This window comes from Balearica regulorum, chromosome 15 (assembly GCF_011004875.1).
Source record: "Balearica regulorum gibbericeps isolate bBalReg1 chromosome 15, bBalReg1.pri, whole genome shotgun sequence".
Classification (NCBI taxonomy): Eukaryota; Metazoa; Chordata; class Aves; order Gruiformes; family Gruidae; genus Balearica; species Balearica regulorum.
In genome coordinates this window covers 8,000,421-8,023,853 of record NC_046198.1, presented here as the reverse complement: position 1 = coordinate 8,023,853, position 23,433 = coordinate 8,000,421, and the positions used below count along the sequence as shown (strand labels likewise).

The window sequence follows — 23,433 nt, the reverse complement described above, 5'->3', positions numbered from 1 at the left end:
CCGCGCTGCCCGAGGACGCGGGCACGGGGGTCCCGGCCCTCCCTCCGGGCGCCGAGATCCCGCGGTACCGGGGGGCTGCGGCACCGGCTGCGCCCCGCCCCGCGCTGCCAGCGCGGCACGTCAGAAGAAGCGTGGCTGCGCCTGTACGGGGCGCCCCGCCCCCGGGCCGCTGCGGGCCAGGGGATTGGCTGGGCGCGCCCGGGCGGAACCAGCGCCCGCGGCCACGTGGGCGGTGCGGCGGGATGGCGCGAGCGCTGCGGGCGCTGCGGGGCGCGGCGGGGCCGGAGCGGGGCCTGGGGCCGGAGCGGGGGCCGGGGCCGCGGGTGCGGTTCGGGCCCAGCCCCACAGGTAACCCCCGGCCCTTGGCCAGGCCCGCCCCTCGCCCCCCTCCCTTCCCCGGGGAGCTCCGCTGCGGGCGGGGGCGGCGCCTTGGGTTGGAAAACGTGAATTCAGACGCTTCAGGAAGGTGTGCCGGGAGAGGGGGGGCGCCCGGTGCCGGGCCGCTCCGCTGGCTCCTCGCACCGGGTGCTCTGAGGTACCCGCTCCCTCGAGTGCCGAGGGAACGGAGCTCCTGGCGGGAGCTCCCGGGCTGGATTCGCCCTGTCGGTGCCGGACCCTGAAGCAGCTGCAGCGCGTTGTGCCGGTTCAGCACCGCGGGAAAGCTGTGCGGGCCTTTCGGGTGAAAAACCAGGAAAACGGGATTTCCTAGCACGTGCCGGCTTCCAAGCGGTTTCCAGGCCGCTTCAGGGAACGTGTGCTTGGAAGGCCGTTACCGATAATTGAGTCCCGTCGCACGGGCCCACAAAGCCAAGCAGTGCCTCCCTGCCCCCGGCAGCGCTGCCCTCCCAGCTCAGGTTTAAAAATCTCTTTATTTGACCTCAGTTATTATCGTCTCCTCTGATTTCCCCATGGTTACAGGTTTTCTGCATTTGGGTGGCCTTCGGACTGCTTTGTACAATTACATTTTTGCCAAAAAACACCAAGGGACCTTTATTTTGAGAGTGGAGGATACAGATCAAAATCGAGTGGTGCCTGGAGCTGCAGAAGGAATAGAAGATATGCTGGATTGGGCAGGTATTTAGAGACATCTTTAATTTTTTACTCACAGAAAGATTCTCCTCTTTTCAGAGATTAATGCTACCCAAATTGAGAGCATTTTGCATGATAGCAAGCTGTGCAGTGTTTCAGATGATGAATTAGCTGAAATGCAGTTATTTCCACAGCTAGGCATCATGAAGTATGTTTTATAGCAGAAATAACTGGTTAAGTTTAGTTTCTTTTGGCTGTGTTGTCTCCCACGGAGTAATATCCAAATTTGTGAAAGTGGCCCAATGTGCAGTTGTAACAAAGGTTGTGCACGAGAGATGTGATGGAAAGGTCTGAAGTTGGATCTCACAGACCTCGCTGTAAACTTCTTGTTTATACAAATTGTTTGTATCTGGAATGTTTGCTAAAAGGGATCTGGAGGTGTCAGTTTTCATTTTGATCCTCTGCTTCTTTTTGAGCTTAGGAACTAAAACTGAGGATGATTTTGGAATACAGAATTGTGATAAACTTAGAGCCAGATCCCACAGATGCTTCTGTTAATGGATGGGTAAACTTCAAAGGACTTTACTGTTGAATTTGGAGTAATAAAATAATTGGCTAAGATCTCAACTGTATTTTTGTGGTATGAGTGTCCTTTACTATAAAAAGGGTGGGTGCTACTTTGTACATGTACACCTGGCTACGTTTTGCTCCAGGTGGCGTATCAGAGCCACTCAGCTATTTGCTAGGTTCTGGGGTTTTTTTCTGTTCATTGCTTCACACGCAATACTGTATATTCTGAAGATGTTGGCTGCTGCTTATCTTCTGAGTCCTGGGCTACACAGATGCTGTTAGCTGGCCGCCCTGGGCCGTCTTTGGACACTCTCCCAAACCTTGCTGTTTCGTCTTCGTTCAGTGTGCTCTGATGGTGGGTTTCACTCTGCCTTTTTACAGGCTTTTTAAGTCCCACCATACGGATATTTCAGGTATTCCCCCTGATGAGAGTCCTCGCCGCGGTGGTTCCTTTGGACCGTACCAGCAGTCACACAGACTTGACCTTTACAGGAGAGCCAGCGATGTGCTTTTGGAGAGAGGAGCGGCGTACCGCTGCTTTTGTACCTGTCAGCGCCTGGAGCTGCTGAAGAAGGAGGCTTTGCGGAGCCAGCAGACCCCACGGTAGGGATTCCTTCTCTGCTGGGTGGTTCCCTCTCTGCTGCATGCTTGCAAAAACTTACAACAATGTGCAGGGCAATAGGACTGTAATCTCACTCTCCGTAGGGAGACAAGCCAGCATAACCCTTAGAGGCGTAGGAGAGCAGCCTCCAGAGATGAGGCAGTTTGATGGACACATGGTGGGCAGGTTACAGCTATAATTTTAGAGATTGATTCAGAGTTTTGGGAATGTGAAAATGGCTGATGGGGTTGGCCTGTGTTAAACTGAGACCTTCATTCTCTTTTCTCAAAGATACGACAACCGGTGTCGGCACCTGACACCCACAGAAGTGGCTGAGAAGCTGTCACAGGGCCTTGACTGGGTTGTCCGCTTCCGGCTGGAGAAGGGGGTGGAACCCTTTCAGGACCTGGTCTACGGCTGGAACAAGCACGAAGTGGCTGACGTGGAAGGTGACCCCGTGATCCTCAAGGGGGACGGCTTCCCCACTTACCACCTGGCGAATGTGGTGGATGACCATTACATGGGCATCAGCCACGTTCTGCGGGGAACTGAGTGGCTGACTTCAACGTCCAAGCACCTCCTTCTCTACAAAGCCTTTGGCTGGGATCCCCCTCAGTTTGGTCACCTCCCGCTGCTTCTGAACAAAGATGGTGGCAAGCTGTCAAAAAGGCAGGGGGACATCTTTCTGGAGCGTTTTGCTCAGGACGGCTACTTGCCAGAGGCTCTGCTGGACATCATAACCAACTGTGGCTCTGGATTTGCAGGTAATGACAACGGGCTCAGAACTTGGTAGGACACTTCTTGTTGCTCACTTTGGGGAATGGTTTATTTTAATAACCGAGAACCAAGACAGTGTTTGAAGGGATGAGGAAATGAGTGTCAGGCGACCTGTTTCTCACCGAAATGCCACCAGGGCTTCTGCAGAGCTCCTGTGAAAGACTGGGTGGTGTGCTGGAATGGTGGAAATCTTTCTGCCTCTGTGCAGCCATTTAAACTGAGTCTGATGCTTAATGAGTTCCCGCTTAGGACAACATTCATCTCAAGGTGAAGAAACTGTCTGTGAACTCTTGGGAAAACTTGTATTCTATGGTTAATAATTGCAATGTCATGTATTACATTTGTCACGCTTCTTGTTTAACCTGAAAGACCATGAGAAGTTGACTCAATGACTCCATTTGTTGCTCTGCTTGGAAATTAAACCTTTCTTGGGCAGAGGAGCCTCCTGGTTGAGTGTTATTTCCTTTTGGCTGACTGATGCAAGGGATGTCCCACTGAAGAGCCAAGCAGAATGTCCCAGTTCCTCGCCAGTAGTTAGCAGAGCCTGCTCATAAGGAGAGGGCAGCTTCCCATGCGTGCTTGCCACAAGTTCCCACCTGTTTGCTGGGGTACATCCCCATTAGCACTGCGAAAAGTGGCTCCTGTGTCACTTCTTCCTTGGGTGTGCTGCTGCCCCAGCCCTGCACCTGAGACTTGCAATGAAAGGCAGTGATGGTAGTTTCCTGCAGGAGAGCGGATGTGTATTATTCCCTTGTTGGGTTATTTTGCAGAGAAACAGATGGGGAGGACTCTGGAGGAGCTGATCTTGCAGTTTGAAATAGGCAGAATTACAACCCATTCTGCCCTCCTGGATCTTGAAAAACTCCCAGAATTCAACAGGTATAAATATCAGTGGTAACTGTAAAAATAATCTGTACATCAGTGAGAATTTATTCCTAGCGCTTGGCTTTGTCTGGCGATTTTGTTTATTGGATCAAGCATGGTCCTAGCGCAGCAGCTTTTTCGCTGTGCTACAGCGAAGTAGAAGTTTCTGCTTACACCATTCCTGTCTCCTCTCTTGTCCCGTGCTTGGACGCTGGTGTCAGGTGCTCTGTAAAAACCTGGGCAGATGGTGTGTACTAGGAGGATGCAAGGTCTTAAGTTTAGATTCAGAATAACATCTAAAAAGAGGCAACGCTTCCAGAGGGTACTTCTGCAAGTACAGTCCTGTGCTACGGGGATGTTGTGCTGCTGAGGGTTACCACATCTTTTGGTCACTGTGGTGCATTAGCGCTCAGGGCTTTGTTGTAGAACGTCTGTCTGGGGTTTAATCTTACTTTTCTAACAGTTTATTTGGTAAATGTTGTGAGGTTGGGATGATTAGATCCAATCTAACCCAAAGTAGTCCAAAAGCAGTTTTCTTCTTTGTTACAGGATTCACCTCACCCGTCATATTGAGAACGAAGGGCTGCGACAGAAGCTAATTAGAGAGTTGCAGTTGCTGGTGGAGCGTGTCTATGGGGATCAACAAGTGGCTCAAGAGGCTTTAGAAAAGGAATATGTGGAGCGAGTCCTCCTGCTGAGAAAAGTACGAGCAGTGATAGCATTGTGTCACCATTTTGGGGAGCTGAGGTTTTGTGGGATTCCTGGATGAAGACTCAGCTGAGTCCTGGGCACTGCTTTGATCTGAGCTCTGAAGCTCCACAGCCTGCAAATGGCTGTCACTGCCAGCTCAAGTGATGGTGTGCATGCTGACTGCCAAAATCCAATGATATAGTTAGCTGACCTGTAGGAATGGGCATGGTGAATATCTTGGTGGTCTTTGCAGAGTTGTAAGCTCATCCGTACTTTTCCAAGCCAGCAGAGAACTCCCTCGGCAGAAGGAGGACATGTCCCTGCAGTGGAAGCAAATCATGGAATTCTAGAATTTTCTTGGAAGACCTCTGTGATTTGCTCTCAGAGCAGGACTGTCAGTAGTGCTGGATCAGTGGCTTTGTCTAGATGAGTGTTGAAAAACCTCCAAGGTGCGCTTCTCCTGTAGCCCAGGATGCAGCTGCTTGTGGTGGGAAGGTCCAGCACCTGGGGCCAGGACACTGCTCACCTCTAGCTTTTGCTGACTGAGCGGCGTAAGGTGCTTCTGCTTTGCTACTGCTCCATGGTTTGGTACCAGAGTCAAAGCAACCTCTTTGCAGAGGTGGATGAAGTTCTCGGTGGTTAAATTAGTGGGGTTTGTGCATTGGGAGCCCTGGTCTCGGTTAAGTAGCAGAGTGCCGGCTGTGGAGGGGACAGAAGATACTGTGGCTCTTCCCAATGCCAGGAAGGAGGATGAGCCCAGCTGTTTCCCAGCCTGCCCCTGGGATGTTACTGTAGTATCTGGAGACTTCCTTGTGAAGAATAAAGCTTTCTTTGTAAGGGCAGGAAGAGACCCGACTGTTCCAGCATGAAGGCTTCGCTGTGGCAGCAGGACAGTGACTCATGTGATTTCCCACTGTCTCTTGAAAGGTGGCAGATGAATGTGGCGAGCCACTTCCCCGGACTAACTCTGAGTCAGCCTGCACGTGGCTCTGCAGCATGGGTACAGTAGTGGCCCTTTGGGCTTCTTCTGTGTTCCTGCTCACACTAGCTGGAGATGGGTGTGAAAAACTCAGCTGCCTAAATGTCAGCGATTCACATTTCCTCTGAGCAGTACAGAGTAAGAGGCAGTGGTGTGTTCGGACCCTCTTTAACTGTTTGTGAAGTCCAGACAGGATGTGTTTGCTCCCCCCTAGCTTAACCCTCTACCTTGACAGCTTTGCTTTCTTTCTCCAGGGTCACATAAGCCTCCTGAAGAACCTCGTGTCATCTGATTATTCTTACTTATGGGTTAGGCCCTCAGTGTCCCGAGAGCAGCTACACACCATTTCTGCAGAAGTAGATGAAATAGGAAAACTAGTCTTAGGGTAAGTGTCTCTTCCCAGCTCTGTACACACCCACCTGCCTACCCCAGAGCATTGCTCTTGGCTCCTGTATTGATGTTGGACATGCTCATAGTTCTTATCTAATTTGCTCTGCTTTGGAATGTGCTATAGTTAGTAACTAGTGAGAAATTCTGTGGTTTTAATTGAAAAGCAGCTTGCCAGCGGGAAAGCTCACATCAGTGCTCGCAAGCAAGAATTGCCATGTCTGGATTTAGTGAAGCACCAAGCGCAGCAGTTTGTGTGCCAGCATGGCACTAGTGAAGCAGCGGCGTTAGCAGGGTTTTCCTGTGCCACCTGATCTCCTGTGTTTTTGTCTGCTACAGCATCAAACTGGACAAGTGTGAGGTGGTTTTGGTCAACGTGTATTCAGATTATGTAATGAGACTTCTGGGTCTCTGGGATGAACCCAGTTTGTGTCCAGCCAGAATCGCTGTCACTTCGAGGAGCTCGTCCCAGGGGGGCTTTTCCTGTTGCCATTTCTTTGTCTCTAGCTAGCAGTTCTGTCTGCTCAGAAACATTGCTGGGATGGCAGACAGTCTGCCCAGTGTAGCACCTTCCTTCTATGCCAGTGAGGTTTGTGGGGTTTTGCCAACGAGTTTCACTGCTGCCCCACGTCCCTCTGCTACTCCACATCTTGCAGCTAGGCAGGGTGGTACGTCAGTCGCCTTTCCAGTTCAAATCTCACCTCTGGACTAAAATGAGCCCCGAAAACCACTTTTGGGAGTAATTCAGGTGGCAGTATCTACAAATTGAGTTATTATTTTCAGCTATCTGTAAAGACGGTTGCCCTCAGTCACTTGTCACAACTGGTGGTAAGTGAATCCAAGTGATGGTAATTTAAATGTCACGATACTCGCTATCCTGGAGGGATAGTAGTACTGCTACCTACAGCTGAGTAGTATCAACAATGGCCCCTGCATCTCTAAAAATCATATTATTAAAAAAGAAATCAGAATTACTGCTTTTGCTGTGGTTTTCCAGATCCTTGGCATAATTTTGTGATTTTAAACTTGATGCTTGCTTTTCTGAACAACCTCTGCTTCTGGTGCTGTTGAAGTAAAGGTACGGTTTCACAAAGCAGAGCCTTAGCAGTGGTATCGAGGTAGAGCAGTCCCACCTGCCAGCCTAGGAGGGTGCCCGTGTGCATGACCAACGCTGCAGTGAGCAGAAGGAGTGCCCTGGCACAGGGCAGGAGTGAAGGGCAGGAAAGTTTACCTTGGCCTGCCGCTGTTGCCAGAAGATTTTGCGAAATCAGCCTGAGGTAGCTGGCAGTCATCGAAGTCATTAGTCATTTCTGGGTAGGAATCCTGTGTTTTGTACATTGTAAGGACATTTTCTTTCCTAAAGGCTCATGACAAGGCAGGCAGCTGTTTTGACTGTGGAGGAGTTGAACACAGACCTGAGAAGCCTCCAGAAGCAAACTAAAGAGACTAAGTACAGCAGCATGATGAAGCTCCTTCGTTTGGCTCTCAGTGGGCAGCAGGTAAAAATAAAAATTCCCAGCCTGGGACCTTCTTTTTTTTTTTTTTTTTTTTTTTTTTTTTTTTTTTAAACAACTCTTTTCTTTCTGATAGCAAGATACTGATATTTGGATATCTTGCAAGAATTGACATCAGTTTCTCTTATGAGCGAAAGTACTGATATACAGCAATTCTGGAAGAAAAGGCTGTTCTGAAAGTTTCAGAAAGGCAGAAGTTGTCAAAGTGTGAATATGCTGGTCACAAATCTGAAGTCAGAAAAGCCTCTGGACCAGTTGTAGGGAGTGTTGGCAAGGTTTGGGTAAAACTGGGATTTTCTGTGCAGTCTGCTTCAGGAGAAAAAACCAAAACCAAACCATCCTTGTTTTGAGATTGCTAATAAAACCCCTACCCTTGCTCTAACAGCAATCTGATAGCTAATCACTCTATCATTTCCGCCATGATGATGCATAAACACGTACTGAAAAGTGTAAGTTTCCATTTGTACAATGACTACTTCTGTGTTTGCAGCATGGACCGAGCGTTGCTGAGATGATGGTGACTTTGGGACCCAAAGAAGTGTGTGGAAGAATACACAAAGCACTAGCTAGCTAATAAGAGACAGAAATGACACCGACAACCAGCCCATGGACTCAGATGATGTAGACAGCACCTGTATTTTTTGATCTCAGCATGATTATCTTTGATGAGATGAGCGGGGCTTTAGACCAGGCAGGTGTCACAGTGATGTTGTATGTATCTGCACTAAGCATAAGCCAGTTTGGGAGAGGAACCGAACAGATTTAGGTCTGTCCTTCTGCTTTCATCTCGTGCAAGTAGACTGGTTTCCGGGTTGGGAGAAAAAGACTTCTATCAGCGTTTAAATTCAGACCGTGTGGACAAAAAGTAATGCTATTTCTGATACCAGCATGACTCGTCTCAAGCGATTGGTCTCTTTTTGGAGAGGGCCTGAGAATCAGGGTACTCACAGCTACGACTACACAGGTCCCCAACACGTACTGTAGGGAGGGTATTTTTATATATATAAATATAATGTGTATATTATAGCTGCTGCCCTCTTAGCTGCCCCGCTGCCCTTCCAGGCTGAGCTGCTCGGAGAGGGGGGACTCTACTCCCTGTGTACTGTGTCACACATGTGGTTCTGCTAAAAATATCCCTGACCAGGAGATTGGGATGTTTTTTCCTCTTTTTGGATGATGATCTTTTAATTATTAAATTAACGTGGTGACTTTTGATTCTGTTCTTGCCAATGGGTGCTCGCCCTGCACGCCAGCGAGGGGAGGAGCAGCCAGAGGGGTGGGTGGGGATGTTTTACCGAGCCAGCCCACAGCCATAGTGTACACTTCCACGCCACGACAACTCGCATGGGCTTCCCACAGGGGTGAGCGGCGGCACGCAAGGAGCGACGGCGGGTGGATCCGCTTCCTGCTGGCGTTGGGGCGGAGCGGAGTGAGAGTCCATGGCTGGCGCCGGGGAGCTGGAGCAGTGGCTCAGTGAGTGGGGCTGAGGGCTGGGGGCCAGCCCTGACCGGGTGGGCACCGGAGCAGCTTCAGCTCCTTGGGGAAGGGTCCATCTCCTCCGCAGAGCCCTTTCAGAGTGATGTTCATGGGTGCTGTCTTAACCTGCTGCGTCTCTCCTGCTCCCCATCTCTCCTGTCCATCCTCAGCCTCAGCCCTGCCAAAGCTATTTGAGTGCTAGACTGGGGAGTGGATAAAGCCAAAAAAGACTTGTTTTCCTCAATTCAGCCGTGCAGGCAGAGCTTTGGGATGGGCACTTGTGCAGCCCTGTTGCAAAAGGGTAAACCATGCCTGCGTGCCAGCACAGTAAGGTTTGCAGTCTGGTCCTGGGAGAGCTGCCTATAAATGATTTTTAACAGTTTCTCATGCTGTGTGCTAAGAGCAACATCATGCTGTTGCTGCTTTGAAAACCTCAGTTCATGCCTGACTTTCACTCTAAGAGTGTGTACTCAAGACTGTGTTTTTAGGCAGATTTTAGTAACAGCTGTTTCCTGCTCGTCCCGTGTCTTCCATTTCTGCCTCTTTTACAAAAAGCCCTAAAGCATTCGGTAGCAGTGCGAGGTCTGAGCTGCTTCCTGCCTTGTGCCACTCGCTTGCACGCCTCTTGCACTGAGGCTGGGTTTTGTTTTTTTTTTTTTTCTGCATAAGATAAAGCCACTGACCCAAGTATCCCAGAGGAAAACTGGGAATGCATCCAGCGGTTCTGTGACCAGGTGAACACCGACATAGAAGGGTAAGGCAGACAGACAGCTCTTTGTGTTCGCTCTGGGCTGTGCGTCTGGCTCCAAGCTTGTCTCATGGCTGTGGGGGGAAACGGGACCTGTAAGCCGCGGTGCAGGGAGCCTGGAGAGACAGTTGCGAGTGTTTGCTGGGCTTTGCTGTTCCTCAGAGTGCCCGTACAAGAACGGGTAAATAAGCTGCAAAGAGGTGTATGGCAACGTGGTGGAGGTTGATGTCTAGGAACGGGCTCTGACATCCATTACTGCAGCCCATGAGGCAGCAGGTCCTGCCACTGTGCCCTCACCGGCCTCTTGGGAGACTGGGCAAGGATACCTGCTGTGGGGTTCTGCAGGGAAGCCCTGAGTGAGCTCAGCCTTGGCTTTTTCTTTCGGAGAGGTGGGAGATCTCTGCTGGGACTTCCCCACCTTCCAGCTGACAGTCTCTGCTCTGTGGAAAGGAGCAGAAACTAATTGAGCAAATGACCTGTCAGAGCTTAGTGAACATCTCTTTCTTTAGAGCAGATGCCTGTGCATTCAGAGCCCGTAGTCTGACACCCATTTCCCAGCAGTGTGTGTGCACAGGAGCAGTCAGCAGGCTGGGTCGGGCTGTGAATCAAAGCTCCTGTGCCTGCCCAGAGCCAGCTCTATCTCCCTGTGCCTGCCCAGGGACAGTCCCCAGCCTCCCCCAGCTGGCTCCCTCCCAGAGGACAGTCTCTGGACATGGCTGGAGGATGGCAGTGGGGTCACACAAGCTGCTTCAATTCATCTCTCGCCCCTTGTGTGTGTGCATGCCCCAGGCTAGCTCTCTGCCAGAGGAAGGGGGTCTGATGTAGCAGGTCATGAATCCAGCAGTTGCTCTTCTCTGCAGGCCAAAATTAGCAGCCTTTGTTTTTCTTGGGAACTAGTGCATTGTCTGACTTGCTTCTGCTACTCCCCAGCCCATCACTTGCACCGAGGCTGCTGGCACATAAAATACAGTCACCTCAGGAGATGGAAGCTCTCCATGCTCTCACAGTAAGTGCTTTCATCCATCTGTAGAGGCAGCAGTAACTTGGAAAGAGAGTTTGAGGGATAAGACAGTATAGCTGTCTCTTCCTCTTAGATGTCTCTCCCTTTCTGTTTCTCTTGGATGTCTCTCCCTTTTAACTTTCCATTGCACCAGAAATACAGAAACCGGGGTACAATGGAGGGAGTCACTGCTGTTGTTCCTTCCCCTGTCATTCTGCTGAGGTGTTTCAGTGGTCTGCAGCTCTTGCTGTTTGGCCTGTGGTCCCACCACAGGGTCAGTGGCCCACAAGTTATTAGTGATGGGTAGAACAGAGCAGATGGTCTTGAACATGCTGCTTAAGAAGGCTGCATGAAGGAAAATTACATGTGCTTGCTCTACAAATTCCTCAGTATCTTGTATTTGTGAATGCAAGAATGTTCTTAGATTTAGTATTATAATGGCAAAGATTTTAAAAATTTCCCAAGACCTGTGTGTACAGTTTCTGTTTGGTACTGTTTTGTTTTCTGCAGGTGCTAGAGACCTGTGTGAATAACTGCGGTGAAAGATTTCACAATGAAATAGCAAAATTCAGGTTTCTGAATGAGCTGATTAAAGTGCTTTCCCCAAAGGTAGGTGGTTGTGGTAACATGGGACATTGCTGGTGGGACACACTGTTTGTTTTGTGCTGGATATGAAAACTTAGAACTAATCTCACATAGAAGTAGAGCAGAATTCATTCTATGCCTCCAAGCACAAGGACTGGATGTGAATCCCCCTGTAAAAGATGTAAGCCAGGGTCTCTTTCTGTGAAAAGCCTTTTCTTTGTGGTTTCATCCAACTTTGCTGGGACAGTCAGAGACTCTGGAGGAGCTTGAAATAGTTCCTGTGACCTCTCAGCCTGTGGCCCTTTTGCCTCTCAATGATTTACAGAACTTTGGTCGGGGAAGTGGCAGAGGACAGAGATGCCAGGAGCTGCCCACAGCCTCTCCCATGATTTCTTATGCTCTATCATCAAGCTCTTGTGCTCTGGCTGCTTTCCTTGTTGCTTTCTCCTGCCAAAGGTTAGCCTGGGTTTGGGTCCTGTTCAACAGGAAGGTTCAGCTTAGGTAGTGGCAGGGGACACCGGACTTCAGCAGCACCGGTGCAGCCCTTGCTCCACCATCATGTGACAGTCATGAATTCATGCAGCCTTTTTGGGGGTCCTGCTGAGAGTGTCCCGAAAGCCAGGCAGAGGGCTCCCAGCCTGCGGGCAGCAACAGCCCTGAGTCATGGGGAGACAGGAAGGGATCAGCTGTAGCTAACGTGGAAGCTGCTGAGTCCCTTCCTGCTGCTCCACTTCCCTGGCTCACAATACATTCATTCAGTATATTCAATATTCTCATTCCTGTTCCCTGCTGTGGAGCACTTTGCTTCTGAGTGCAATTGCTGCCTCCTGAGAAAAGCAGCAGCCATCAGAAATGAGAAGTTTAGTTTGAGAAGCTGAGCTGTGAGTTCAGAGTGGATGTACTGGGTCCCCTGGCACTGCCTCTCATGATGAAAAATGGAGACCTGTTTTATCACAGACTGTGTGATCTTTGTGCCTTGCTCCTCTCTGCATCAAATATCAGGTCTGGGACTTTCTTAAATACCCTTCTCAGCAACTCAGTAATCGATTCCCATTTTTAGTGGGTCTTGCACACATTTACCGCGTGTACAGGCTTCATTTTCCATTACATCATCTTGACAGCAGAGGTGCAACAAGCTGATTTCAGAGAAATGTTTAACCGAACAGCAAAACCTCTTCTTTCAGTCCCACGTTTGGTAAAGGAATTTCAGTTAAACAACAAAGTTTAAAGAATATATTGCTACAGAGAGTTTTGTTTGCTGTTTTGACAGAACAGGTATCATTTAATGAATTAAAAATGTCTAGTGTTTTGGAGGCTTGTGTGTGGCTTTTATCATTCTTCCTGATATTTTTATAATACATTAAAGTGAGTGCTCATAGGCAATAATGAGAGAAATCAGAGAAAACATCCAGGTGCTGAAAAAAGTCAATAACTTTCCTTTCTCATTTTGTTCTGTTTTCATTTGTCTGGGTCTGGCTGAGGCCAGTGGTGCTATTTGCATTGCTGGCAGTTAAGGGAAATATTTCAAGTCAAGCACAGAACTGTCTTCACTAAAATAGAACAGCCTACCTTTGGTTTCAGATTCAATAACTGATCAGAGAAGTTTTTAAATGGTTCCATTTTGATTGTCATATAAGATTTATATAATTATTATACATTTAATAGCATTCCTTGTATTTACAGCCACAGCTGTACACACTGTTTCTTATACCACAAGATACACAGTCGACAACACTGTGCATAAAGTGTTAGGAATCCATTTGCTACTCGGTCTCTGCACACAAACAACTTGGGGCTAGACCCATATGCCATATCTGGCACTAACTCTTTGATTTTAATCTTTTTTGTCTTACTTTACTGTCTTGTTTTGTTTTCAGTACTATGGAACCTGGTCTTCAGAAAAAGTCAAGTCAAGAGTCACAGAAGTAATATTCAGTTGGACAGTCTGGTTTCCTCAGGAAGTTAAAATCCGGGATGCTTATCAGATGCTGAAGAAACAAGGTTTAGTTCTGTTATTTCAGTTTCCTTTTTAGCCTTCCAAGTCACATGGTTTCAGACCACAGATATTGCTCCTCTTTAATTTGTGACTCAGCTTTTTTTCATGAAATGTTGTGTGTAAGGAGGAAAGGACAAAGGCCGCACTTACAAGGCTGTTTGGGTACTTAAGGATGCATGTAACTGTTTGAAGAGATTTACCAAAGAACAGCCTTATTGAGTCAAAGATCGGGCTAGCCTTGGGGCTGTTGCACAGGGAAGAGGTGCAAGACGAACTCAGAGTGATCTTTGCCCTGGAATACTCTCCTAGGATTATGAGGGATGGGTTCAGAGAGATCTTGAGCTGGATTTTTCATCCATTCCAGCATATTTAATAGTCCATATTATAATCCAGCAATTTGTCCAATCCCGTCTTGATATCCCAGGTAGTAAGTTTTATAGCTTAACTAAGAAAGTACCATCATACTTTCTGTGGAAGTTCAGGGGAATTAGGGAATTTGTTTAGATGCTTCCCACCATCTTTGTGCATCTTCGAGCATCAAATGGCTTTGCAAGCCTTCCACCAAGTCCTGCTGCGGAAAGCTTCCTCGCCATCGCTGCCTTCCCTTTATGCAGTGGCTGCTGCGGGCTGGGCTGTCGCTACAGCACCGGCACCGGTGGGGTGCTGAGCAGGGGTGCTGACATTCAGTTGTGTGTGTTTGGTGCCCTACATTTTATGGCTGTGCTGACTGTTGCAATCACACGTGCTCCGAGGTCAATACTGGCGTGCTCCTGGTGCTCTTGCTATGGGAGAATTTTAGCAATTCACCCAGAGGGAGCTCAGCACATCCAAATTTTATTTTCTATCCTCAAAATCTCATTTGGCCTGTGCTTAATTCAAGGGAGGAAGGGAAGTCTTTTGTCTGGGTGCATGCTAAGGCAACTCCTTGCTTCTCCATCTCCTTCTGTGAAGTTCTGGGGAGGGGTGAAGGAAATAGGTGCAAAATCCAATGCACTGTTGAGCACTGGTGTTTTAACAGCTCAGACACCACTGAACAAATATTGTTATCCATTTCAGGGATTGTAAAAGAAGACCCCAAATTGCCAGAAGACAAAATTTTACCTCCCCCTTCTCCAAGACCTCAAAATTCTATTTTTGACACAGATGAAGAGAAATCCAAGGTAAACCTTAGGGTTTTCATGCCTACCCCCTCACTTTGATTTGTACTGATGAGAAAACAGGCTCAGTCATACTTTGGGAGCTTTTGCTGTTTCAGACAGTCTTCAGAATAATGCTGTACAATAGCTAGAGAATTCTCTGATGCTTTGTCAGAAATTTTTGCTTAGGAAAAAGTGAAACTTTTTTTTACAGAAAACATCAGTTTCTATTAAATTTTCCCGAGGGAGGGTTTCTCCAGGTCTTACAGAAGCTCTGGCCCAAATGGCCAAACAGTATGTGCAGGCAGCTGTAAGAGGCAGCAGTATAACCTGGATTAGATTATGGGACATGAACCCACATATTTCCAGGATTATAGAAACCATTATGACACTGGGTGTCTCTCAATACCTGCTCTTATGTGACGTGTGTCTGTAGTATAGTGCCTAGAGACTGCTGCTCACTGCTGTCCAATGCTTTCCCCTCAACAGCTCTTAGCAAGGCTTTTAAAGAGCAACCGCCCTGAAGACCTGCAGGCTGCCAACCGTCTGATCAAGAGCATGATTAAAGAGGTAGGGAGCTCCTTGGGTCAGAAGCTGTATTTGCAGCCGGGGAGGAGACTTGGCAATTCAGTTTTTGACAGTGGGCCCTCTATACCTGACCTCTATAGTGCCTGCCGCCTTATTGGTATTAAAGGGAACACCGAGAGGTGGCAATGGGAACCTCGCTGTGACATCAGTCTCAGGTGAACTGTTTACGCTGTCCCAGAGGAGGGATGAGTTTCAGTATTTGTTATTCCAAAGTTACAGCATGGGATTGTTTTGTTTTGTTTCCTTAAAATATGCCATTGCAGGAAGAGGGAATATTTATACCCAGGAGCATGTATGGCAGGACACTTCCACTTTAGTGGGATCCTGGCAGTAGTACTGTATTAGTGATAAAAAGTTTCCAAAAATAAACACAGTTCCCAGGTGGAAAAAAGCCCCATCTGTACAGAACTGCCTCTTTTCTACAAGTAATGTGTGTGTGCACGTCTGGTGTGTCTGTTTTCATTTTCCGTCTGAAAGGGCATCCCAATTCCCTGCATAAATAGCAGATTTGGTCTGGTTTAATGAAATCCCTGCAGTTGTTTTGAGAGTGTCCTTCTGTATGGCAGAAGCCACCAACTCCCACTCTAATTTTGAAGTCTTTCTTGTGCCTGTGGTGAAACGAATTCTTATACGCCAGCATAAGGACACCTTACGCCTGTCCTGAGATGGGCAGGAGGTTTCCATCTTCACCCTTGACAGGGAGGTGCGGTGCAGCACTGATACTGGAGCTGTTGGGGGCGAGTCCCTACCTGTGCCGCTTTGTGCCTCCTCTACCTGCAATAAGATATTAGCAGGAAGCAACTCCCCAACAAGTGTGACCCAGAGTGACCCAGCCAAGCACGTGCACTGGCTGTATTAGCCAAATCATCATCTACTTTTATTTCATTTTTCATCAAAAGGAACAAGAAAAATCAGCTAAAGTGTCCAGAAGAGTGAATGCCATCAGTGAGGTTTCTGAGAATGTTAAACGTATGGACGAATTACTGGAAAACTACAAGAGACAAGAATTATCCAAATGTGACCAGGAGACCCTACAGGTAAATGCTCTTTTTTCCTGCAGAAGTTCTTTTGTCTGGCTATGACTGGGAGGTCCCAGGACAAAAGGATTCATTCTGCCAGGGAAACAGCATTACCACAGCAAATAGTTTCCAGCATATTTGATGAATAATGGTCCCTCCCATCAGTGTAATGGAAGTTGGAATGGAACTGTCTCCTGCTGTGCTGGTTTGAGTTTCTGTCCAGGTTAGCTGCTCTTCTTGTGGTATCTTATGGGGATCTCACGGTTCTTCCTCCAGTAGTGGCGTAACACATGGGAATCCCCTTGTGCCCGGGCATGGTTAGGTGGGTGTGATGAGATCTGACCAGAGAAGCTGAAAGCTGTGGGTTCTTCAGCTTGTGCTATGGCTTCTGTGATTCCTCTTTTTCTGCCCAGAGTTCACTGGTCAGCTGCTGCTGGTAAGTATCAGTGAACTGAGGAAACATTTGATGTTACTGTTAGGGCTGTCAGAATAGCTTTATGGCCTCCAAATACCTGGAACTCCACTAGGATGCCTACCAGACTCTCAAATTAAAAAAAAAAACAAACAACTTTAGGCAACTGAATTTTTGTAGGTAAGAACTACTCCCGTGGCTATATGTGACGGCAGAGTTTGGAGTTAGATCTCTTTGGGGAGGGCTGCTGCTGTAGATGGAAGAGACCCTACTTTCAGACTGAAAAAGTGGCTGCCTCCATGCCTCCTCATGTCCTAAAACACTGAGAAGAGAGCCACAAGCAGCTCTGCATTGTCTGATGGTTGTTATACTTCCCTGAGTACTGTAATCAATCTATTCACTCCTGTATACTCTGAGTAATTTTATACCGATCTATCTTATACCTGTATGTGTAGAGAGGATGTGATGGCAGAGAAGATCCCAGCAAAGCCTCCTTGTTCCAGTGGCTGTACCTCCAGGCCACTGTGGATTATTAAGAGTGCAGCAACACGCAGCATTGATATCTCTGTCTGGAGCTGGGCAGAAAGTGCATCTTCCTGTTCTAGATGTATCATCAATTACAGGTGGTCACAGGGACAGAGAAGTGTGAGAGTGTCTGGGATCTCCTGAGCAATGACGTGACACATTTCCTTCCATAGACTCTGTTTCAACGCTGTGAGAAGCTCAGGCCACTGCTCTTTCGCCTTGCCAGTGAGACAGTTGACGACGATGAGGCTCTAGGTAAGAGCCAACACCATCCTTGGATTTCTTGGAGGTTAAGTTTGTCTACCTTTCCTTTGACAAGTGGGGGATTCCCTTCCTCTGAGAGGGGGAATACTTAGGCACTTGCTCCCCTGCAGGCAAAGCTTTCCACTTTCACCTTTAAACCATGCCCATAGGAAGTGGCATAAGTGTCCTCCCACTCCTCTCCAAGGAAGCTATTAATTTTCACTTGGAGCCCAAAATTAAACAGTGAATCCAGTTTCTTCCAGCCAAGGTGGTTTTCAGAGGTTTTGGAGTTCTCATGTTCAGAGAACTGAAGGCTTTTGAGGTCTTTTCTCTACAGAGACTGAAGTTCTCCCTGTCTATCAACACAGAAGGGAGAATATTTTTTCATTTCTTAAGAAATATACTGAGGAGGGTCATATGAGCGGAATCTGTGAATTCCACAGTTGTAAAATTTAGCCCTTCCCAGAGGATTACATTTCACAGGCTTGTCCATATGCCTTGAAAACCTGACTGAGGTGATGCCTTGCTGAACAGACATCTTAAACAGCCACCATAAGAGCTCACCTGTGCCTCAACATTTCATTCATACCCACGAATGCCAGGGTTCTTCAGCTGGATTACAGACTCGAGTACACTCGGAAAACTTGCGGAGAACAACAAAGTGCATAAGAGATGGCAGGAACTAGAAGTACTTTAGAGATAGGATCAGATTTCAAAGTGATCTTGATAAATGAAAGAGAGGCCTGAAATCAGCAGATGTATGTGCAAAATGCTGCACTTCAGGAAATGGAATGAAATACTAGTCAGGAGCTTAAGGCAGATTGCCCCACTAGACTTTGCTCTAGGCAAGTCCTTAGATGCACTGTCCCTTTCTTATGAGCAGTTTGGAGAGTGGCGTGGAACTGACCCTTGTGTTAGAACATCAATATTTTGTTTCTTCTCTTGTTTTCCAGCTGAGATACTGCAGGCCAATGACAGGCTCACACAGGCGCTCAGACAGTACAGGCAGGTTGTAGCCAGCCATGAAAACGGTGGTGGAGGAGGTTCAGTCACCAGCTCTGCGGATGCACCAGGTAAAGAGCATCCTGCAGCGTTCCACGACAGTTCTGCTCCTGCATGTTGTGTGTGAGTGGAGTTTGGAAGGGAAGTGTTTCTCAGAGAATAAATATGGACAAAATCCTATAACACAGGAAAACTATTATGTAACCATTGTTTTATTTTACATTTGCTTGATAGAAAATATTCCTGAAGTTCCTCACTTATGAGTCCTTTCGGTCATGCCTGTACCCACATATACACTGCTCCTCTCAGGTCCTTAACTCTTTCTGCTATTTCCAAAGAATGCCGGCCAACTCCAAGACGCATGAAGAGCTATACGTTGATTGACTTCTCTGAACTGGAGGCGACATGCCAGTCTCCTACAGACCAACTTGCAAATGTAACCACCACCTCCCGCCATGGCAGCACAACCTCTACCTGTCTGCTCGACGAGGAGTTAAAGTCATTAGGTTTGTATATGCAATTCAGTACAGTGTTAACCTTGTAACTAGAGTTCATGGTGTTTAATAAAGACAGGAGAAGTTTGACTTTAATATCAGTCCTAAGAGAAATTAGACCTTTCAGCCCATGTCATAAGTTTTCATGATGTAGTTTCTTTAATGGTGTTAGACTGTAGTCAAACTGCTGTTAGACAACAAAGGAAGAACCTATGGAAAACCCTTGGTTTCTGTAATTGATCGGTGGCATTTTGGCATCTTTCTTAGGTCTCAGCAGCTCTCCTGCGGTACAGAAACCACCACCCAATTTTGGCTTAGCAGAGGTGAGTGATCCTCAGGTACGTTAGTCCATAAGGTACGAAGGACAAAAATCAGGCAGGATTCTTGATCTCCTAGATTTCCCTGGCAACCTTTTTTAATGCCACTCTATTCTGAAGGGAAACTGGAATCCTCCTGCTCTACAATGAATATCTCACTTGCAGTTTGCAACCAGATTACTCATATTTATTTCTACTTTAAGTAGTGGTATTAAAAAATGAGATTATTTTCAGTGGAACAGGTGTGATTTTTGCTGATGTCATATAGCATGAACCAGAAGTGCCTTATTTTTCAGACTGCTGTGCACAATGGATATGGTGAAATTGTAAGTGCTGTTCAAACACTGGGACTGCAGGAGGAAGACAGCTGCTCAGAGAAGAATGAATTTCAGGGCCTGGTTGATCAGCACTCTCCACCATCCAGGACCAAGACATTATCCTTGTAAGCAAACTCTGCATAATACAGTCCGACTTTGAAGATGAATAATACTGTTTTACAGCAGTGAGGTTTAGGAAAACCTTTCAACTACAACTGGTTAGTGATGGCAAGCTATCCATCTGTGCATTGGCTCTTAAGCAGCAGTTATGCACCTGTTAATTACACTTTGTGTAATTGCACACTAGGACCTCCCAAGGGTGAGAAACTTGGGGAGACAAATCCCATGGTGATCTGGAGCTAAAGGAACAAAAACCTTACAGTCAGGTCTCTTGATAATAACCCGTGACTCAAAAAATACTTTCCCCAGCTTTCTTCAGGCTGTGGCAAAGTAGTTTCCAGGCATTCAGTAGAAGCCTAACAGTTTGTGAACCAAACTAATCATCCACAGATCTTCAGAGCAAGTGACCATTATGATATGCTTATCCAGTCTGCCATAATATAGGCCTAGAAATTTTACGAGAGATTTCCAGCTTCCTGCATTGTCTTTGAGCTAGAACTTATTTTAATCTCACTGACTAGAGCTTCAGAGAGTCTGTGCATAGGGACAGAAGACTTCCATAGCCCTGAAAGTTTTGCGTTAGTACAAGAAATCAAAGTCTGTCTTAATGAATGCTGAAACAGCAGCTTCTCCATATAAAATAGAGACAGTTTTCAAATTTCTCAAGAACTGAGAGAGTGTAAGCTTGTACTTTTTTAATACCTAAAAGGAGTGAGGGATTTGAACACAAATGGACACAGCAGAAGATGGTATAGACCATGAAGCCTCCCCAGTTAATATAAGCTTTCTACATGCTTGTCTTTCCAGGGAGTTGTCACCAATGAAATTGCCCTTTCCAGATCTTCCAAATAGCTCAATGGCAGATACTTCATTCTCCAGCCTAGGCTACGAGCTGAAGCCTGCTGCCTCTTTGCATCCAGCTTCCCATGATGCTTCTCTAGAAAACCTTTTTGTCCCTTTAATTTCAATTACACCGAGTAAGTGCAATCATTTCTGTGCCCCAGCTCTGCTTACTAGAGGCTTACTAGAACTCTTCTGTGATTTTTGCAGGGGAGCAAGCCAAAGTAGCTTCATGCTGTGTGGGTTGGCTGGAGAAAAGTAATGACTGTTCTATGAAGGACTTAATGTATCTGAGAATTTGAGCAAGTGCTAGGGATTGTACCATGGAAATGTCCTCATCCTCCCTACTCAGTAGTCAGGAGTTTCCTATCCTGGCTAATCTTTGTAATGTGCTTCTAAATTCTTTGCCCTTAGCACCTTTAATCAAGCTTCAAGAGGTTCATCTCTAGAGGCTTAAAAGATATCTATGAGTGGGAGTTGTCCCGCTTCCTAAAGCAGAGTTGTTCTTTTCACCTCTGCTTTTCGATTCAACACTTTTTGGCCCAGCTCTGCAACCAGCTGATGGAGTGTTACCCCAGCGTGGCACCCCAGTGTCTCAGAGCAGGGCACGTCCTGTTAAGAGGACTGCAGAGCCTTGGCCATCACTACTTTTGGAAGAGGACAGGTGCAAAGACATTCTGACCTGATTGTCTTCTGCCTTCGGTCTCTCAAGTGAAGGATTTACCAGGTTTTGGAAGGGCTGGATGGTGATAGCCAGCCATGGATTTACCAGGCAATGGTGATAAGGGGCTAAGTCTTGTGTGTGCCGAAGAGTTACATTTTGCTTTTGCCATCATTGCTGTATTGGACTCCTACCTGACCTCTCCAGCTGACTGTTGAAATCTGAGCTGCTAAATCTCTAATTTAGACATTCAGATTCCTTTCTCTACCTTAGAGGTGAAATGTAAATCACAGGCAGGTGCTTTATGCTGCTTGGTCTGTGAGTTTGCTGGAGGAAGTAAAAGTTTGTATGCGTGCTTCCTTTTTGCTGTTCTTTATCCTGTCTTGACTGTTCTGCCCTCAGAAGGGAGGGGAATCCATGCTTTGTTTCTGATTCTCCTTTTGTCTCTGGCAGGCAGTATCTGTCCTCTTACTGTGTACGACAGGAATGGCTTCAAGGCTATGCTCCACTTCTCCAGAGACCCGGTTCCTGGCCGACCAGATGTGCTGGTGATGGTTCTTTCCATGCTGAGCACATCAGCTCAACCAATTAAGGACATAGCGTTCCAGGCTGTAGTCCCAAAGGTGAGAAGCCTATCATGAGTAGAAGAGAGTGTGACTACTCAGAAATGTCCTGAGGAGAAGGTTTGTCATTTCTTGCTTAGGGTTTGCCTTGCTCATTGGAAATTGCATGGGTCGCTTTCTCTGAACGGTGAAGGTGGTGCCTGTGGCCCCGGTGTCTGTTTCAGAGTATTTCCCTGGCCTTGAGACAACTAGACAGGGCTCCAGACACGCTGCTTTTGCCCCCTGGGTAAGGCACTCGTTCTGCCTGTGTGTGTGCAGCATAGAACTGTCTATTTAGGAATATCTGCCTTTAGATGTAGGCTGTCGAGAGGTGTGCATGTCATTAAATGACAAAAGCTGGCTGACATATTTTTTAACCAGCTCTGTGGCTTGGTAATACTCCCAGCCCTTTTTCAGCGTGGATCAAAAAACGTTTCTTTTGTTTTCTCTTTCAGACCATGAAAATAAAGTTACAGCCAGCATCCAGTTCTGAGCTGCCTGCCTTCAGCCCTTTTCTCCCCCCCGCAGTGGTATCCCAGGTCCTGCTGCTTGCCAATCCGCACAAGGTACGTGTGGTGATTAGCTCTGTTGGTGGAGCACTCAGAATGTCACTGTCATGAGTGGGATATTTGTATGAAAGATGGGGAGAGTAATATTAGCTGGGACATGCAGGGGAGAGAGAGAGCAGTCTGGGCTTTGCTGGAAAGACATTTTTCCCACTGAAACAGCTTTTCAGAGCTATAATCTGAAGGATCAAATGGGCAGTTGCTGCAAGGGCCCGCACAGCTCTGCTTCAGTCTGCCTGCAGTGATGGCTTCTGGTAGACATTGCACAGATGTTTGCAGCTGATGGGACATGAGGCCACCCAAGGCACAAGTGATCGGCGGCAGTTCTTTTAATAATTATGAGACCAAAGATTGGTGTCACTGAGAAGGTTGGCCAGGCCTGGATTGCCAAGCATGCCCTTGGGTGGCTTGCACAGGTCTCCCAGTCAGGTCTCCCTGGTATGTCTTATGAAGATCCAGGTCTTGTTCTGTGCAGAGCTTCCACATGGCTGAAGTGTTCCTCTTCCCTTTCAGAGGGTGATTCACTGCAACAAGGCTGTGAGTGGTGAGGCCGAAGGGGCCCAGGAATCTGCAACCATGACGTGCCCCCACTCTGTTCCTTTCTCTTACAGGATCCCATCCGACTGCGATACAAACTAGCGTTCACGCAAGGTCTGCAGCCCTTCAGTGAGGTGGGAGAGGTGACTGGCTTCCCAGAAGCAGAGCTCTGGGGCAGCAGCTGAAGTTTAGCAGGATTGGACATTGCCATTTTGCCTTAGCGATGGATGGGGAAGGATGTGTGCCAGCAGTGCCGGCCTGGACTCTGTAATGGCTCCTTTCCTTGGGATCCGCTGTCGTCTTCTTCCTCTTGGTTTCTGTCTGCAGGTGTCTGGCAGGAAGAATGTAAACTGGCTGCTTCTGCCACGGTGTTTTTCTGTAGCTGACCCTGCTTTACAGAAAACTGCTGTAGAGTCCTGCAGCCCAGGAGCCTTAATGCTTCTTCTATACAAGTGCTTCCTGCTGCTTTCCAGGCCAATTTTCCTGCTCTCCCATTACTTTTTCTTTTTGAATTAAAAAAAAAAAAAAAAAAGAAAGAAAAAAAGGAAACCTATACCAACAATCAGCCCTGTCATAACCCACTGCTTGGAGCTAGGGCAGAATCCGTTCCAGGGCCCTGCTCGCTCTGTTTTCACTGGCCCTGTGCGCTGATGTGCAGCCAGGAACCTGAGGAATGGGAAGAGTTGGGCTACCTGGCCCCTGGTGGACGTGGGGCCTGGGGAAAGTTACAAAATGGAGTGAAGAGAGAGAACGGGGGGGGGCTTTGGGGCCAGCCTGGGAGAAAAAAACGGCCGAGCGGCACCAGCTGGTCCCCGCCCAGGCCCCGCGGTTTGACTTG

At 47.6% G+C, this 23,433-nt stretch overlaps 2 protein-coding genes across 3 annotated transcripts; both read left to right on the top strand.

Annotated features, from left to right (window-relative positions):
* The first annotated feature begins 5 nt into the window (after positions 1–5).
* On the top strand, positions 6–8,602 carry EARS2 (glutamyl-tRNA synthetase 2, mitochondrial). The gene is made up of 9 exons (XM_075767097.1): positions 6–348; positions 919–1,074; positions 2,013–2,202; positions 2,492–2,964; positions 3,748–3,856; positions 4,391–4,544; positions 5,765–5,895; positions 7,261–7,396; positions 7,902–8,602. The coding sequence occupies exons 1-9, from the start codon at positions 243–245 to the stop codon at positions 7,983–7,985; spliced, it is 1,539 nt and encodes a 512-aa protein (XP_075623212.1). The 5' UTR covers positions 6–242; the 3' UTR covers positions 7,986–8,602.
* Positions 8,603–8,720: 118 nt separating this feature from the next.
* GGA2 (golgi associated, gamma adaptin ear containing, ARF binding protein 2) lies at positions 8,721–23,142 on the top strand. 2 transcript variants are annotated; one of them, XM_010307143.2, is made up of 17 exons: positions 8,721–8,884; positions 9,557–9,641; positions 10,566–10,641; positions 11,146–11,244; positions 13,098–13,221; positions 14,273–14,376; positions 14,842–14,922; positions 15,840–15,977; positions 17,070–17,151; positions 18,093–18,212; positions 18,480–18,647; positions 18,903–18,958; positions 19,249–19,394; positions 20,197–20,366; positions 21,344–21,513; positions 21,948–22,058; positions 22,670–23,142. In XM_010307143.2, the coding sequence occupies exons 1-17, from the start codon at positions 8,851–8,853 to the stop codon at positions 22,778–22,780; spliced, it is 1,875 nt and encodes a 624-aa protein (XP_010305445.2). In that variant the 5' UTR covers positions 8,721–8,850; the 3' UTR covers positions 22,781–23,142. The 2 variants fall into 2 exon arrangements, with proteins under 2 accessions (XP_010305445.2, XP_075623211.1); XM_075767096.1 differs by having other exon boundaries at positions 18,903–18,973; positions 22,670–23,141.
* Positions 23,143–23,433: the final 291 nt, after the last annotated feature.

Bases quoted from the DNA above. Each gene is read 5' to 3' on its own strand.
- GGA2 (XM_075767096.1), top strand. From the start codon at position 8,851: ATGGCTGGCGCCGGGGAGCTGGAGCAGTGGCTCA. The intron at 8,885-9,556 runs GTGAGTGGGGCT...TTTCTGCATAAG, and splicing joins GGAGCTGGAGCAGTGGCTCA to ATAAAGCCACTGACCCAAGT. The intron at 13,222-14,272 runs GTTTAGTTCTGT...TATCCATTTCAG, and splicing joins TCAGATGCTGAAGAAACAAG to GGATTGTAAAAGAAGACCCC.
- EARS2 (XM_075767097.1), top strand. From the start codon at position 243: ATGGCGCGAGCGCTGCGGGCGCTGCGGGGCGCGGCGGGGCCGGAGCGG. The intron at 349-918 runs GTAACCCCCGGC...CCATGGTTACAG, and splicing joins GTTCGGGCCCAGCCCCACAG to GTTTTCTGCATTTGGGTGGC. The intron at 7,397-7,901 runs GTAAAAATAAAA...CTGTGTTTGCAG, and splicing joins TGGCTCTCAGTGGGCAGCAG to CATGGACCGAGCGTTGCTGA.